The sequence below is a fragment of the Neofelis nebulosa genome, chromosome 3 (genome assembly GCF_028018385.1).
Source record: "Neofelis nebulosa isolate mNeoNeb1 chromosome 3, mNeoNeb1.pri, whole genome shotgun sequence".
In the NCBI taxonomy this organism is placed as follows: domain Eukaryota; kingdom Metazoa; phylum Chordata; class Mammalia; order Carnivora; family Felidae; genus Neofelis; species Neofelis nebulosa.
The window spans coordinates 117889947-117908429 of NC_080784.1; the positions used below are offsets into that span (position 1 = coordinate 117889947).

Below are 18483 nucleotides of genomic sequence, written 5' to 3' on the forward strand. Positions count from 1 at the left end.
TGTAAAACACTGATGAAAGAAATTGAAGACAAGACAAAGAAATGGAAAGACATCCTATGCTCATGGATTGGAAGAACAAATATTGTTAAAATATCTATACTACCAAAAGTAATCTACACATTTAATGCAATTCCTATCAAAAGACCAACAGCATTTTTAACAGAACTAGAATAAACAATCCTAAAATTTGTATGGAACTACAAAAGACCCCAAAGCCAAAGCAATCTTGAAAAAGAAAACAAAGTGGGAGGCATCACAATTCCAGATTTCAAGTTGTATTGCAAAAGTGTAGTAATTAAAACATTATGGTACTGGCACAAAAATAGACATATACATCAATGGAACAGAATAGAAAACTCAGAAATGAATCCACAACTATATGATCAATTAATTTTTGACAAAGCAGGAAGGAATATCCATCCAATGGGAAAAAGACAATCTCTTTAACAAATGGTGTTGGGAAAACTGAACAGGAACATACCAAAAAGGAAACTGGACTACGTTATTACACCATACACAAAAATAAATTCAGAATGGATGAAAGACCTAACTGTGAGACCTGAAACCATTAAAATCCTAGAAGAGTGCACAGGCAGTAATTTCTCTGACATTGGTCATAGCAACTTCTTTCTAGATAGGTCCCTTGAGTCAAGATAGACAAAAGCAAAAATAAACTACTGGAGCTACATAAAAATAAAAATCTCTGCACAGTGAAGGAAACAATCAACAAAACTGAAAGGCAACCTACTGAATGGGAGGAGACATTTGCAAATGACATATCTGATAAAAGGTTAGTATCCAAAATATATAAAGAACTTATAAAATTCAACACCCCTCCCCAAAATAATCCAGTTAAAATATGGGCAGGAGACATGAACAGACATTTCTCCAAAGTAGACATCCAGATGGCCAACTGACAAGAAGTGCAAATCAAAACTACAATGAGATAATACTTCATGCCTGTTAGAATGGCTACATCAAGGGGCGCCTGGGTGGCCCAGTCGGTTAAGCGTCCGACTTCAGCCAGGTCACGATCTCGCGGTCCGTGAGTTCGAGCCCCGCGTCAGGCTCTGGGCTGATGGCTCGGAGCCTGGAGCCCGTTTCCGATTCTGTGTCTCCCTCTCTCTCTGCCCCTCCCCCGTTCATGCTCTGTCTCTCTCTGTCCCAAAAATAAATTAAAAAAAAAAAAAGTTGAAAAAAAAACATTAAAAAAAAAAGAATGGCTAAATCAAAAACATAAGAAACAAAAGGTGTTAGTGAGGATGTGGAGAAAGGGATGGGTTGATGGGAATGCAAACTGGTGCAGCCACTCTGGAAAACAATACAGAAGTTCCTCCAAAAGTTAAAAATAGTACTACCCTATGAAAAGCAATCACACTACTGGGGATTTACAAAATAGTACCAAAACACTAATCCAAAGGATACATGCACCCCTATGTTTATAGCAGCATTATTTAAAATAGCCAAGATATGGAAGCAGCTCAAATGTCCACTGATGAATAAAGATGTATCGTGTGTGTGTGTGTGTGTGTGTGTGTGTGTGTGTGTGTGTGTGTAATTTGGATACTATTCAGCCATAAGAAAGAATGAAATCTTACCATTTGCAAAGACATGGATGGAGCTAGAGAGTATAATGTTAAGTGAAATAAGTCAGGCAGAAACACAAATACCATACGATTTCACTCATATAAATAGGTAATGGGGATTAAGGAGTGCACTTGTTGTGATGAACACTGGGTGATTAAATAAACACTTTCAAAAAATCTACCAATTTTTCTGTTGCTTTCATTATTGTATTCATTTCTTCAATAATGACACATACCATTATATTAAAATTGTAAATGATAGCATGAGTATACCTGTTATTCACAGTTTTCAACCTAATGGTCTCATAGCTTATGACCAAAAGTTTAGTTATTGTAAGCCACATTATTCTTTATATCCTAAAGGCATCAGACTATAAATTTCATTTACTTTATTTTTTTTTAATTTTTTAATGTTTATTTATTTTTGAGAGAGAGACAGAGTATGAGCAGAGGAGGGGCATAGAGAAAGGGAGACGGAATCCAGGAGCAGGCTCCAGGCTCTGAGCAAGCTGTCAGCACAGAGCCCAATGCAGGGCTCAAACTCACAAACCACGAGATCATGACCTGAGCCGAAGTCGGACGCTTAACCAACTGAGCCACCCAGGTGCCCTAAATTTCATTTACCTTAATGAAAAGCCACTTTGAACTATAAAAGTACAAAAGTTAAATGCATACACATATGTGCACACACATACCCACACACATGCAAACAAATATTTATTAAATACATAAAGTCAAATCCAATATATAAGCTATCACAGAACAAGAAGAGGGATCAATTCTAAAATATAAAAATCTTGATAATTGGTAAAGAAGGGTCAAATTACTATGGCAGAAATTTTTAAATTTGTTCTAGAATGACCTCTAGGAGGCTGCTGGGCCTAGCTGTCTTTGTGAAAGTTTCTTCAAACCTTCTAGGTATGAATAATTGCCAAGGTATCTGAATTATTACAGAGCACCACAAAGAAAAGAAATTTTTCTAAGTAATTTTAAGAGGTTAGCGTATTCTTGATCTGAAAACCTAATAAATGAAGGATAAAAAATAGAAATCTATAAGCCAATTTTACTATTAATAAAGTTGCTAAAATTATAAATAAATCTTAGAAAAATGAATGTAGTAGCATAGCAAAAGAATACCACACCCTGATTAAGTAATTGCCAACAATTACTCTTGCCCCCAGACCATTCATCTGCTAAACATAATCCCATCATTAATGCCTCTCATTGCAGTCGTGGTTCTTAAAGAAGCAGAGTAAATAGGGGGAAGACAAGGGTAATTTGGAAAAAGAAATGTGCTCACTGTGTCAGTGCCCAAGAGGAGCCACTGTCCTATGGGCACTAGGAACTAAAATGTTTAAATGATCCTACTTTCCCCTCTTCTTTTCTAAATTTCCTAGATGCTTTGAAATACATATATTTCATTTATAATCCTAAAAAATCAATCAGAAATACTCAGAAGGAAAGCAAAAAGCAAACAAAAACAACATCGTAAATTTACCCAAATGAGGATGAGACTGGTAGTCTTTAAAATGTGAAACGAACCAAGTTGGGACTGAAGCCTTCTCATATTCCCATCAGTATTCCTATTCAGACATGGGCGTTCTTCATCACTCCAAGAACCGTCAAACGGCATTCAAATTAGGACCATCTGTCCCCCCAAATTTAAACTGCTGAACATTGTTCTCTGAAATTTTTGGAAAGGTAAAATCTGCTATCTTATTCTGAGACCAGCTCAGACTTAGTTAATTAAGTTACCATCAACTTCAGCCCTCTTATCAGAGCTCCCGCTGGGTTACAGCGGTGTTGGCCAAGGTTAAGGTCATCACAATTACAGATTCTGGTTATTATTCTAAGGGTCTTCTTTATTATGAAAAGACATTAACATATGAGCAAGGGGTTCACAGTTCAAGCCAATGAAAAGTGGAAACTGTTTAAAACTGTGAGAGTACCTGTTAAGTAAAATTGCCATTAAGTTAAGGTTTATACTAAACCTCAAATTTATGGAGTATAGACATACAATTTTACTGAGTATAGAGATGTATAATTCATGTAATTATAATGTACACATATATACACAAGTATTAATATGTATGTGTGTGTTAGGACCTCAATTGTATCTCCCCCCAAATCATACGTTAAAATCTTAACATCAAGTACCTCAGAGTATGAGTGTATTTGGGGATAGGGCCTTTAAAGAGGTAACTGAGTTAAAATGAGGTCATTATGGCAGGCCCTAATCTGCTATGACTTGTGTTCTTAGCAGGAGGAAAAATTTGGACACAAACATACACAGTGAAGACCATGTGAAGACACAGGGAGAAGATGACCATGGATAAGCTAAGGAGAGAGGCTTCAGGAAAAACCAACCCTGTTGACACCCTAATCTCAGACTTCCATCTCAAGAACTGTGAGAAAATTAATTTTTGTTATTTAAACCACTCAGTCTATGATACTTTGCTATGGTAGTCCTAGCAAACTAATACTGTGCGTATACGTGTGTAATCTGAAACATAATTGTGCCTCATGTTAACTAGAGTCCCCCTTACCACATAATATCTCATTTCAGAGATTGTGTAAAGTCTAAGATCCTCCCCAAGATTCTTACAAGCTCCTAGGGGCTAGTATCCTTTTAGCTTCAACCTCTTGCCTCTCCTCCATTACTTCAATTCAGACATCATTTCACAATATCCAACTTCTGTGGCCCTTATTCTGTGCTAACCTAGGGTGGGCCTCAGGTCCCTCCATCAATTTCCATCAAGCAAAATAAAATAAAGTAAAATGCTAACAACAACCAAAAACAAAACAAAAATAAAAATCCACCTACATACAAAGTAATCATGAACATGGCTTACTTTATTATCCCAGAAATGCAAAGAACTTAAAATTGAACTTTAGCTATCTCTGCTCTAACATAGTCCCTTAGCCATTTGCGCAAGTGGGAAATCCGGATTCTTGCCATATTCTAACGTTATAAGTCTTATTTCTCCCTCCTCCTCTTTCTCTTTCTCTTCCTCCCTCACTACCTCCTCCTTCTTTCCCCTTCTATGCCTCTCTCTCCCTCCTTCCGTCCATTCTTGATATACCCTGATCTCTACTCTTTTTGACTCTTCCCCCATTCCCAGCAGTTTGCTATTACTTTTTGTGAGTCTGACTTATGTTAACAGGATCCCTTTTTTTACCTCAAGTAGCTAAATTGAACTATTTTCTCAAAGACAATTCCCTTCCTCAGAAAAATTCTGGACTCAACCATTAAAGTAATAAAGTTTTACCCTTGCTACATTGTATTTAGCCAAGTTTTTATAAAGAGTGAAGGTAATTCATCAAGTTGTTTTTTCACCTTGATACAAAAGAATATAACATCAATTAGATACATCATCTAATATCAATGCATTACCCTTCTATATAATCTTTAAATTGACTTAGCTCTAAAACCACTATTAAACCTGTTGGAAATTCTTTTTAAATTTTGCAGTCTCATTGGAATTTTTAACCACACATATGAACTCTGAACCTTATTTATTAAGCTGTCAACTGTTGCATTCAGCAAACGATTTAAACTATCATTTCAAAGAGGAGAGTTTGAAAACCAAGAACCTTTACACTTGTCACATTTTATAAGGAACACAGGAAAGAGGGCTTAATTGTACCTTTGTTCAAAAGATCTTCCACACAATTAATATGTAGTTTGCCTTTTTGAAGAATGTCAGTTTACAGTTTGAGGAAGAAAATGAAAATAAACTCTGGTTCAAATCACTTCTTAGGAAACAGGCTACTACTGCCACCTGGGGGAGGTTCTTTCTACTTCATTCAAGAAGGCCAAATGTGCTTGTCAGATGAATGAAAACAGTTCATGTTTTCCTTGTTATATCCACACAGGAAGACTTTTTAACTTTCTGTCCATGAAGTCATAAGGCATTCCAGATGTCTCCAAGATTCCTTCACACAGAAATACATACTTCACAGACTTTTTGAGAGGTACAGAAGATGAACCAGAATATAACCATACTAAGGTTTCTACATATTACATACTAAGAAGGTATTTGGAAAAGTATAGGTTATATACTAAAAAGAGAAAAAAAATAAAGTTTTCAATAACAAAATGAAACCCAAATTTTAAGCATAATGTATCTGGCCTCAACTTACAGTCAGTTGTACTCCTTTTCTGAAATATGCTATCATTAATTGATATGGAAACTACACGTGCACATATAATCACACTAGTGATTGCATCAGTTAGGATGATATAATAAATTTCAATTCCATGGAAATAGCCAAGGGTTTTCTTAAAGAATTTTTGAATTTATGAACTAAATACTATTATAAACTCAGTATCTATTTATTGCATGAATATTACATATCTACCTGTTGAAAGTTTTGACCAAGTAGTGATATGGTGCTCATCATTTACAATGGAAATAATTGCGACCATTGCTTTTGAATGTCTAGCTTGGGCTTAATAGTTGTCAGTCTTGCTTTCTTTATACTATGGATAAGTGGTTACCTATCAGCAATGCCCTAAAACAAAGACTTTAATCTTGGAAATAAAGTTTCAGGAAGTATCTGTTGAAATGACTAGTCTGTCAGATGAAAAAAAAAAAAAAAAAAGTAAGTGCTGATTAGAAGAAGATAACTAACCATTTATAGAGAGGATTCTGGTAATAGATTAACGAAATAAAATACATACAGTATCAGTCCCAGAGTGGTACAGTAACACCGTCAGAAGGTTAAAGTTCAACCCGAGAACAACTATACCAGCTCCAGGGAAGTTTATGGAAAAAGTATTTTTAAGATTGGAAAAGGTACGTGACATACAGAAAACGTATTGGGATTCCATAATCATTATTACTTTTTAAATCATGCATTTGATTAAGGAGTAAAAAGAAATCTGAGTGACTACGGTTTAGCTGATTGGAAGCTAAACCGTAGCTGAATGAGCTGGGTGAGCTGGAATCACCTTGAGGGACTCCAAAAATGAGTATATTTTGTGTGGTGGTGTGAGGTTCCTTCAAAATGTTCATATTAGAGTCTAGGGAGGGTGGGGTGAGGGGCATTAGAGGACAAGAAAGGCCAGAAGGACATAAAACTGAATATTAGAAATACAAGTTATAAGCAAAAGTAATAAATATGCAATATTAAGTGTCCTTATTTCTGAATCAGCAATTGAGTATACTTGGCAATCGGCCTGTAGCTCTGCTTTACTGATCTAATGAAAATTATCAGTGACCTTAAAATGCTTATTTCTGCACAGAAGATTACCTCCATGTTAGGGGTGTTTAAATGGAATAGATTCTCTCAAGATTCTCCCTCCTAACTGAGCTACACAATGTGTTGGGCTTTACTTCCTTTATTCAAAAGCCAGTAAGTTACTATGGTGGACCATGGAAATGATTTACTAATTATTTCATAACAGAAATTACAAGCAGTTCTCATTTTCATCAGAATGCTGCCTGGTTGTAAAAAAATAGTAAACAAAAACAGAAATCTTTAACATTATTCATGTTTCATAGGGGACAAACACTCAGGAAGTCAGGAAAGATAATTTTTTGCAGATGCCACTTGTGTATTCATGGGGTGGGGAGGTGGAGAAGTATGGGATGTTATTTAAAAGGCAGGAAGGATCTGTTTCTTCCACTCTTCTGTTCCTACTTCTCCTCCAACAGTGATTAATTTTTCAATACTGCTGCTAGCCTTGTTAATGAAGTCAGAAACATCAGCACCCATTGCTAAATGGACTCACCTACCACACTGATGAGTTAACATATTCCTCCTAAACATTGTTTACATTATCTTCATGCATTTTGTTTCTCCCCCCTCATTTTCCTACAATTATTGCTTCCTCCTCTCTTCTTTATCTATATTAAACTTCTCTCTCCTCTCCCGTTGCAAACTACCAATATTCTTTCAATCTTCCTCTATCACTGTGTTGTCTCCACTAAAGTGGAGAACTCTTCCGTGTTTTAGCCACTATGAATGAGGGCTAAGTAAACCAAAGGTAATACCTGCAATGCCCCTGGCCAAGTAAGATGCCTTACACTGGGTGAGTATAGAAGTCTAACTGCTTATGCTGACCCTTTGTTTATCCACAGACATGACAGACTCTAACAAGATGATCATCAACTTGGCCCTCTTTGGCATGACTCAGAGTGGAAAAAGTTCTGCTGGGAACATTCTTTTGGGAAGCACTGACTTCCACAGCAGCTTTTCTCCATGTTCTGTGACCAAAGATTGCTGTCTGGGCCGCAGTTGTCACCTCTGTGGCTTCATGCGTCGAGGGGGGCAAGAGATAACCCTGCAGATCCAGGTGCTGGACACTCCAGGTTATCCACACAGCAGACTGACCAAGAAGCATGTGAAACAGGAGGTCAAGGAGGCCCTGGCACATCACTTTGGGCAAGAGGGTCTCCATCTTGCACTGCTGGTCCAGAGAGCAGACATGCCTCTTTGTGGACAGGAAGTATCTGACTTAGTCCAGATGATTCAGGTAATACAAAATAGGCAATTACACTAATGCCATTATTCCTATTTGAAGGACAATTATCCTAACAGGAAAGAACTATGACAATTTGATTAAAAGAGTAGTTTAAAGCAAGTTTAAAACAAGTGCTAGTCACATAGAAATGGTAAAAATTACTTGATCTTTCCCACCAAGAACCATTTTTACAATTTCCTTTAGAGGAATACGGTCGGTAATTTTGCAGCTGGGCCATAGGACTCTACCCACCCTCCTAAAAAATAAGATGCTAACTTCAGAGGTTCACTAACCTCTGAATAAGTTTGTAAATGTGGTCTCCACTCGATCTGCATCAGAATCAACTGGGCTGTCATTAAAAATGCATATTCATCCAAGCCCCACTGAAAGAGAATCACAAGAGTAGAGCCTGGGTATATGCATTTGCATAAATTTTCCATATATTTCTTAAAAACAGCCAAGCTTGGGGCGCCTGGGTGGCTCAGTCGATTGAGCGTCCGACTTCGGCTCAGGTCACGATCTCGCGGTCCGTGAGTTCGAGCCCCGCATCAGGCTCTGGGCTGATGGCTCAGAGCCTGGAGCCTGCTTCCGATTCTGTGTCTCCCTCTCTCTCTGCCCCTCCCCCGTTCATGCTCTGTCTCTCTCTGTCTCAAAAATAAATAAATGTTAAAAAAAAAAAAAAAAAAAAAAAAAAAAAAAAAAACAGCCAAGCTTAAGCACTACTAAACTAAAACTAAAATACTGACTTGCATCCATTTAATATCAAGGGGACAATCTCTTTTTTTTTTTTTTTTTTTTTGAGAGAGAGAGAGAGAGAGGGAGCGGGGAGGGGCAGAGTGAGAGAGGGAGAGAGAATCTTAAGCAGGTTGGGGAGGGGAGCGGTCTGATGCAGGGCTGGATCTCATGACCATAGGATCGTGACCTGAGTCAAAACCAAGAGTTGGACACTTAACCAACTGAGGTACACCCCCCCCTTTTTAAGGGGACAGTATCTTACAGTTCACAAACAAATGGGTGTTCATTCACTGATTCAATCATTGCAAACTGTATTAGGTACCTGCACAGAGCTTAATGATTAGTGAACAGTACATGAGCCCTGCCCTCAAAAAACTTACAGTCTAGAAGAGATGAACAAACAAATATAAGACAGCACCAAAGTAGTGTAATGTATGGACAGGGGGAAAGGAGGTTTCACTCTGACTTATATCATGGCAAACATGCACAGAAGATCTATGCTTTATTTTTTAGGAAAGAAATAAAGAATTTCAGATGCTTTGTGTGCCTCATCATCTGTAGGGCCACTAACTGATCCATGATAGCCAAGAGAAGACCACAGGGACCTCAGTGTGAACATAAATAACATATGCCACCTTTGCCTAGTGGTCCATTCACGTTTGTTTGTTCGTTTATTACAAGTCACTATCTTGGAAGCTTGTTCAGCTAGTCTAGGAGAGGAGCTGAAGATAGGGAGAGGTTCTGGGTATGGCTATAACTAGGAGATGGAGGGAGTAATACTTGCATACAGTATAGACATATAAGAACCAGGCCCATGTAAAACCAACAATTCCTGGAAACTGCTCATTGAGCTGCTCCATTCCATTCAGTGTCTTGATTCTCTAGTCTGGGGCCAACCAAATTTAACTGCTGGACTTGACTAGCATTACTCAGTAGCCTTGCTTAGTCATTGAGATAAGAGAATTCATCATTACTAGAAGCTCTACAGGTAAATTACATGGTGAATAGAAAGCAGACATTTCTCTGATCATGATGTAGGGTTTGTTACACTTAAAAAGACAGTATACTTAGCTTCAAAGGAATATTTTCTTCCCTTTAACTACTAAAAGCATAAGATTGTTCTAAATGACACATTTTTTTTCAGTAACTGCATGTTTCTAAAAATGAAAAAAAAAACATATCACAAAAAACTAGCGGAAAAAAATAGGGTGACAAGAGCATTAAAAAATAATCCTCATCATCCAACTCCTGAAAAATCAAGGACATGCTGTACAAAAGTAGAGAAGATGATTGCAATTAAGAAACAATGTGTAATCTAAGAAAACCCACAAACCTCCCCTAAACTATGAAAGCCTGCATGTCAAACAATATTTCTGGTAGAAACCAGATGGGGGAGAAACCTGTTGCTATTCCATCAGTGTAATTTTTTTAAGTGTATTTATTTATTTTGAGAGAGAGAGAGCGAGCAGGGGAGGGACAAAGGGAGAGTGAGAGCAAGAGAATATCAAGCAGACTCCATACTATCAGCACAGAGTCCGATGTGGGGCTCAAACCCACCAACCACGAGATCATCACCTGAACCAATCGAAAGTCAGACGCTCAATTGATTGGGCCACCTAGGCACCCCACCATCAGTGTAATTTTTAAACAAGTTTTAAAATTCATTTAAAGCTGCCATTAAATAAACATTTGGCTTAAAGTATAGGTGGATGTAACTCAGTACTAATTCAGTAAGTGCACGAATATTTCTCAAAAACTAACCTCTCTCCTTATGCCTCCAAATTTTTCTCTATGCTGGTACTATGCTTGGCCAAAAGGGGCATTTTAAAAGGCATACGTTTTAAAAACAGATTTTGTTTTCCAGTTTTAGGATACAGAACACTACTGTAATCCCCTATTTTTTTATACAAGAGAAGTTGATTCATACGTGTCTCTCTCATCTTTGAAAAAGGTTATCTGGCATACAGCCACCTTCTCCTACCACTGCCTTCCTTAAGCCAGTCTCCAGGTCATGACTTAAAGGCAGGGAGGAGATAGGCTAGAGTAAAACTCAGATCCAGAATTTTTTTTTTTTTTTCTAAAATAAATATCTTTTCCCTCCCAGGAAAACTCAGCAGCCAAGATTTTAGTAATCTTCAGAGGGGCCCATGACCCCTGGGAGGTACTGCAGTCCTATTCTGGGCTTCCATAATAATTTTTGGTTGAAGATCGCCTATGCACAAGCTGGCTGTTTATGACCTTCTTCCTGAAGGTGCTTAAGTAACTGGTGGCAGCCATCTGGATGTGTTCACAGACTGGGAGCAGCTGCAGAGTGTCTGAGTATTCAACAGGACCAACAGCTGTTAAGAAGGAGCAAGGAGTTGTTAAGGTCCTCTGGTTCCAGACACACCCTGGACTGCTTTTTCTTCCTGGTTTATGCAAAATGGGGAATGGAATATCTGCCTTCTCCCCTTTCCTCTCCTTTCTGGGGGTGCTGCTCCGTGTCATGGAAGGAGTCAACAACGCCAATGCCAGAAAAGTAACCTCTTCTTTCCTGTACCTCCCTATTCCCTCTTTAAATGTCTCTTTTAATTTGTGCTCTTAATATTTTTTAGAGGGGTTATAGGCTGCCAGCTATGACAAATGAAACATTTCCCCAAATGATCCCTTTTTCTTTATTTATGTTAGGTCTTCGTAATTTATAGCAAAATGGTGGAGATGTCAGTGAGTCATCTCTCCGAAACTGGGAAATAAAGGGAATGCATCCATCTAAATATTATCTATCACTTGAATGTTATTTAAAAATCCACAAGTAATGAATCAGAGAATACAGAATAAAGTTACCTTAAGAAAAGTTCTAGCAAGCAGCCAAACTGCACAAGGAATTGAATCCAGGAATTGACTAAAATCCAAATTCTTTCCACCATCAGGGCATCATGTGTTATTACTATATACAATCAGGTTTCAAGCATGTATTTTTGATTTAGACTGAACAACTCAAATGTTGATGTTATAGGTGTGGAAGGCCAGTGCAAGGCCTGAAAATACTTAACAAACATAATGGGCTTAGTTGTTTAATACCATTTAGTTGAAAAATAAGCCTTGTTACAATTGTAGATATATGACTAAAAATGTTACTAAGAGTTTCTTGGCTTCATTTCCTCACTTATAAAATGGGGATAATTTTACCTATGTTAAAATTTTTTGGGTTATATTTAATGAATATAATGTGCTTGGCATTGTGCCTGACTTACAGTAGGTTCGCAGAAAATTACTACCATTGTTATCATTTTTATTACTGTCACTACACAAATTATAATGAGTCCTTATTCAAATGAATTACTAGATATGAGCAACCTATTATAGAGGTTAAGAGAACAGGTTCTATAGTAAGATATACTTGTGTTCAACTTTTGGCTTACTTGTTTTGTGACCTTGGGCAAGTAATTTCTCTAGATTTCAATCTCTTAATTGGTAAAGTGGGAAAACAGCAGTGTCTCCTTTACTGGGTTATTTTCAGGACTAATTTCATATTATAACAGTAAATTAACTCAGACACTAGCACAAGGCAAGTGCACACCAAATGTCAGCTATGGTCATAATTTTGTTAGTATCTGTCTTATGCTAAAATTAGGACATGTTATTTGTAGCCTTCTTTGGGATTTTCTTGATAGATTTCAGAAGAAAATCAGAGTGAAATCAAGCATACACAGCCCTGATGTATAAGAATTTCCTTATTAATTTAGAAAAAAAATCTGGGAAGAAAATTCACTGGCTTACTAAGGTTAAAGTGAGAAGCTCTAATTTAGTGGGAAAGACATGGGCCTGGCAGTGAGGGGACCTCTGTCACAGGCCCAGGCCTGCCAACAATCAGCTGTGCGGCTTTGGCAAAGTCATTTAACATCAAAAGTCCACAATATCTTCATCTGTAAAATAAGGCAATTTGGACACATGATCTCTAAGGCTGAATATTCTCTGCATCTAACAACGTCTTATCATTCAGTTCTCTGAGAAGGTAATGTGGTGCTTTAAGTGGGATGAGAGTAAGGGAATAGTATGAAATATAAAGAATGGTCCTTATTGTCCTCCTGTTCCATGATAATTTTTCTCTCAGTTGATGTAATAGTTGGCTTTTTAAAATTTCCCCCCGAAAAAGTCCAGATGCTATGATTTCATCAACCACAAACAAATGGGGCAGGGCTGGTGAGGTCCTGGGAAAATGAACATAATTCCTGGAAAACAAAGTTTATATCCTAACTAGTTGTCCCAAAAGGACTAGATGGACTCATACCCATTAGCACTCTGAAACCAAACAATTCATGATTGATTGTAACATTTCCATCTAGCTTAGTACTATATTTAAATTATTAACACCAGATAACTTACATTAACTTATCTTGCTCTTGGATTTTTATGTGAGGTATCAATCAACTGTGATTATTCTTTCTCTGGGTCCACAGAGAACACGTTTGGCCACTAACACGATGACTATACACCAAGCGACACTACTTTCAAATAGTCAACTATTTTGCAGCCAAAAATCAATCTAAAGATTATAAGCTAAATCAACCATTCCCTTCTATTTTTGGCAGTAACTCAAAAGTGCAATTTCTCTCACAGTTTAGGACATGAGCATCCTTTCATAAATAATTATCAACATGTAAAAACTTCTGAGTGGTTGAACACATGGACTTTTAAGTGGTGTCGCACTTATGGATCCATTTTCCTTAGGTGGTTTAACTCATTTTTCCTGAATGTTATTATAGTTTAAAGTATAGGAAATGTCTGGTGGAGACAAAAACAGAATGTGTTAACGTTACAACCCAGAAAATCAGGAACTAAAGACATACCGTGAAAGTTATACCATTTAATGTAGTAAGTACTAACCAGCAAGAGAAGAATTCCATATTATATAACTCAGGAAGGGATCACTTGAGCCAAACAGTTTATTTAGCATGAATTTTTATTATAGTGATGTTTTAAAAATATTTAATGATAAATGTGGTTCATGCATCAACCAACACCCAGAGGGTAGGCCTGGGGGTAGCACTCAAGAGGTTAAGGTGTCTATTTATTAACTTGAATTAAACATTTCAATATCCTAACAATCAATATAAACACATCAATCATGTACTTGGTGAATATCAGAACTGGCTCTAAATTTGAGAAACTTTCAGAGATAAGAACATTCAAGGATTAATAATTACACTTTATAGAAATAAAGGCCCAATACTATACAATTCCCAATAATGCTCAGTCTCTTTACTTGGTGTGTCTTCACAGTCTGATAACTCTCTTCTTGATGCCTACACTCAAGGCATCATCACATGCTAGAAACTCATGCTGACCCCTTCTTCTAACGCTCACTTTCCACCTGCACCCCAAATTGGGCTAAATGTCTGCCTCTAAAGCACCAATATATTTTCTATCACAATACCTGCAATTAAACCAAATTGAAAGTATTTTCTTTCCTGCCTGCCCCTCTTCCTCAGTTTTAAGTTTAGGTAGTACAAACAATTCTCCACTAGACATAAGCAGAAAGTTTATCTGTCATGGTCCACTCTTTGTCCCTGGAACAAAGTAAACCCCCAATAACTATTTGCAGAAGGAATAAATCACCTAGAATTCTTTTTAAAGTTCAAATTCCCAGGATCCATCCCTAAAGATTCTGATGCATTTTTAGCAAGCATCCCAAGTGGTTCTGATGTAAATAACCCAAGAATCTTTTTATTCCCAGAATCTAAATCTATTTAGCACTTCATTAATTTTTCAGCCATTTGTATTAATTTGCTAGGGCTGTTGTAACAAGGCTGCACTACCTGGGTGGCTTTTAAGTAACAGAAATTTATTGTCTTTCAATAAATTTGGAGGCTAGAAGTCTGAAATGAATGTTAGCAGGGTTAGTTCCTTCTGAAGGCTATAAGTAAAGAATCTATCCAAGAGTTCTGTCCTTGGCTTATGGATGACTGTCTTTATGTTTACATGGCATTTTCCCTTTATTCTTATCTTTGTCCAAATTGCTGTTTTATAAGGACACCAATCACATTGGATTAGAGGCCCACTCACAATGACCCTATTGTCAAATAAAGTCACATTCTGAGGTATTAGGATTTCAACATATGAATTTGGAGGGGGGTGGGTACACAATTCAACTCACAACACTAGTTTATTTTGCAATGCTTTGATCTTCTCTCACAAGGAACATGTTACAACATACTGAATATGACAAATTTTGCTATGTCACTTTTAGGTAAAATGTGATCTTGAAATTACACATATATTAGATTTACACAAGAATTATCCTTTTTACAAGTTAGGTTAGTTAAGATTTTGCTAATTTGTGTTCTGAAGGCACATAAGAATATGCCAGCTAAAGTACTTTTTTAAAAATCCTTTTGTAAAGTTTAGAATCTGTTAAAAGTAATTATTCATTGAATGTACTGATCAGGGCATTTTTAGAACTAGATATATATAATTATTCTATGGTATAGACAAATTTTAAACAGATATGAGGAAAATTTTGGACTTACTCACTGAGAAAAGTGTTTCTGAATTTAAAACACAAAATGCAGACTACATGCAAACCCACGAGAACTACAGAACAAAAGATAAATTTTATAGGAAAGTACCATTTTATGTCCCAAAGATTAAACTTCAAAACTAAAGACTCAAAACAAATAAATAAAACCCTAAACCTTCTATTTGAGATGACAGTGAGGTCTACATTCCAAATTAATCCAACCAATATCTAGTGAGAGTTTACAATGTGCCAAAGCTTTGACTTACATAGTAAGGCATAGACTCTGCCTTCCAAAAGCTACTGGTCAAGTTAGAAAGATAAATGTGTAAACAAATAGTCTGATAAATGCCAGACTGTACCAGGAATTTAGTTGGTAACTGTGGTCTCAAGATGTTTAAATATATTGTCCCACAGTTGCCGTATTTTCTTTTACATGTCTTGACTCCTTATTCCCTTCCTCCTCCCTTCCTTCCTTTCCTTCTCCCCTTTTCTCTCTTCCTTTCATTTGCAGTTTTTCAGTCTTATAAATACCAATCCTGTATTTGTTACATACATTGAAAATAGTTTCCCAAACTATCTTTCAATTTTCTCAAGAATTTTTAAACCAGTTTGTCCTGATATCCCTCTATGGGTTTGTATTCAACCTCTCTATACATCAGTTTCTCCATATTTAATGGAAATAATACTAGTATCTTCCACAAAGCATTATGTTGAATTTCAAAATAAATAAAGCATGTAAAGTACCTAGCATAATATCTGGCACTAAATAGTAGTTGTTCTTCCTTCCTTCTTCTGATTACTAGAGGTCCTGGATATTTCTTGTTATGTTCATTCCTAAGTATTTTATATCTTTCCAAAAACTCAAAAATAAATAAAACCCTAATAAACTTTCTATTTGAGATGATGGTGAGGATCTAAATTCCAAACTGCTATTATAAACTGGTAGCAGATTTGAAAATATTTTGATAATGAGAATATTTGGAATGAATGGAATGTCATTTTACTTTCACAATGCCATGATTTCATATAACTTTGTAAATATTTTAAAAAGTTAAATGGTTATTCCTAGACACCTTCCATATTGTATGAACAATTTGCCACATGCTGACATTTCTGCTTTACATCAGCTTATTTTCACCAAACAAGAATTTATTATATAACCAACTTCCATATATCACTAAACAAAGGAACACCAGTCTTCAATGTTTTTCAACCACAGTAGAGGAAGTCATCTGATAAATTGGACTTGATTCTAAGCATGTGAAGTGAAGAGGATGCGAGTGAATCACAATAATATTTTGTAGCTGTTTCAAATCACTAAATGTAATTTGATCTTAACTTTTCCATTGTATGACATCTGACTAATCAATAGATTGTAACCAGATTATATAATTACAAATCCTTACAAGACACTTTTGGTTATCATGGTAACACAACATTTCTACAAAAAAATACGACAATTCCCTTGGCCCAAGTCCTCTGACTTAAAGGAATTCAGTGGTTCTAACAGCTCTAGGTTGGCAGGCAAGTAGAAATTATTGCTGAATGTTATAAATGTAATTGTATCATATGCAGCATTAATAACATGCAGTTCTGAAATTGTGTATACATAAATTGTAAGAGCAAAATGAAATGGAGAATTAAAGCCTTTTTTTTAACAAAATCCACCCATCTCTCTCCATTTACTTACATTATTTGACCCCATCTTCACTTTCCATTGCATATATCAATTTTTAGTAACATAATGACATCCAGATCTGTTGCCTATGTTGGACCATAACTCCTTTGCTTGTGTTTGAGGAATATAGGCCAAGGCAAATAGCCATTTAACTTTCTCTCTCTTTCAGGAACTTCTAGGACATGCTTGGAAGAATTACACTGCCATTCTTTTCACCCATGCAGAAAAAATAGAAGAGGCTGGGTTCAGTGAAGATAAATACTTGCATGAGGCCTCCGATACACTGCTAACCCTGCTAAATTCTGTACAGCACAGATATATTTTCCAGTATAAAAAAGGAAATTCAATTAATGAACAAAGAATAAAAATCTTAGAAAGAATCATGGAATTTATAAAAGAAAATTGTTACCAAGTTCTTACCTTTAAATAAAATTTAGATAAAGGGAAAAGAGCTTTGGGCTTTAGAGTCAGAAACCTTGTTTCAAAAGTGCCTTTGTCAGAATGGTTGAGGACTGTCAGAATTCTCATAGCCTGCTACTGAGAGTGTACATTGGTATAATCACTTTGGACAACTGTTTGGCTGTTAAAAAGAAATTAAAGGAAACAAGACTTCTAATGCAAATCCTATGATACAGCAATTGACCTATAATTATATATCCAGCAGAAATGTGTAGATTTGTACACTAAAAGACATGTATGTACAAGATTGCTCTTGGTAATACTATTCATAATAGCCAAATAGCTACCAGTAATTATCCAAAAGTCCATTAACAGGAATATAGATAAGCAAATTGAGGTATATTCAATGGAGTATTTATATAATAATGAGAATGAGCAAACTACAACCACATGTAACAATACCAATTGTCCAAACATAAAATTGAATGAAATAGTATATACTATATTATTCCATTTGTATAAAGTTCAAAAACAGTCAAAACTGATGTAATATAAACTACTCTGATGTTAGAAGAGGTCACTCTTGGGGAGGGGATGGTGAGCATGCACTGGGCAGCTTCTGAGAGTCTGGTAATATTTAGTTTTTTGATCTGGAGGTTGGTTTGAGTACTCACTTTGTAAAAATTCAATAAACACTTTTGATTCATAAACTGTTTAGTATATATATTTGAATGAAATTTAAGATGAATCAATTATCTATATTTTAAAAACTAGTTCCACCAATTACTTGATGCTAGACAACGAAAATTATTTAATCCTGTGAAAGGCCTCATTTGGAATATCTAATGGATAGTTACTGTAATGATGCTCAATAAATGTTAACTTTCTTTTCCACTTTTTTATAACCTGTGGTTCGTATTTAGGGTTGGAAATATAGGTAAAAATTCAGAGCCAAGCCCTGCAGCACAAACAAGGGTAACAATATTACTGTAATAACCAAATAAGAATAAAGCCTGGACTTAAAAAGAGGCCTCCTCTACCTTTTAAAGTTGGTCATGTTGGCTTAGTAGAGACGATGGTCTAAAAGGCAGCAGAGAGGACTGAAGGAAAATAATTC

At 36.2% G+C, this 18483-nt stretch overlaps 1 protein-coding gene across 1 annotated transcript; it reads left to right on the plus strand.

The window, feature by feature from the left end:
- Window positions 1-6273: 6273 nt before the first annotated feature.
- On the plus strand, window positions 6274-17397 carry GIMD1 (GIMAP family P-loop NTPase domain containing 1). Its single transcript, XM_058721728.1, has 3 exons — window positions 6274-6385; window positions 7673-8067; window positions 17137-17397. The coding sequence occupies exons 2-3, from the start codon at window positions 7675-7677 to the stop codon at window positions 17395-17397; spliced, it is 654 nt and encodes a 217-aa protein (XP_058577711.1). The 5' UTR covers window positions 6274-6385; window positions 7673-7674.
- The last annotated feature ends 1086 nt before the right edge of the window (window positions 17398-18483 follow it).

What these genes read in the sequence shown, in the direction of transcription:
- GIMD1 (XM_058721728.1), top strand. Translation starts at nt 7,675, where the DNA reads ATGACAGACTCTAACAAGATGATCATCAACTTGGCCCTCTTTGGCATG. An exon ending in ACTTAGTCCAGATGATTCAG is followed by an intron (nt 8,068 to 17,136) that starts GTAATACAAAAT and finishes TCTCTCTTTCAG; the next exon opens with GAACTTCTAGGACATGCTTG.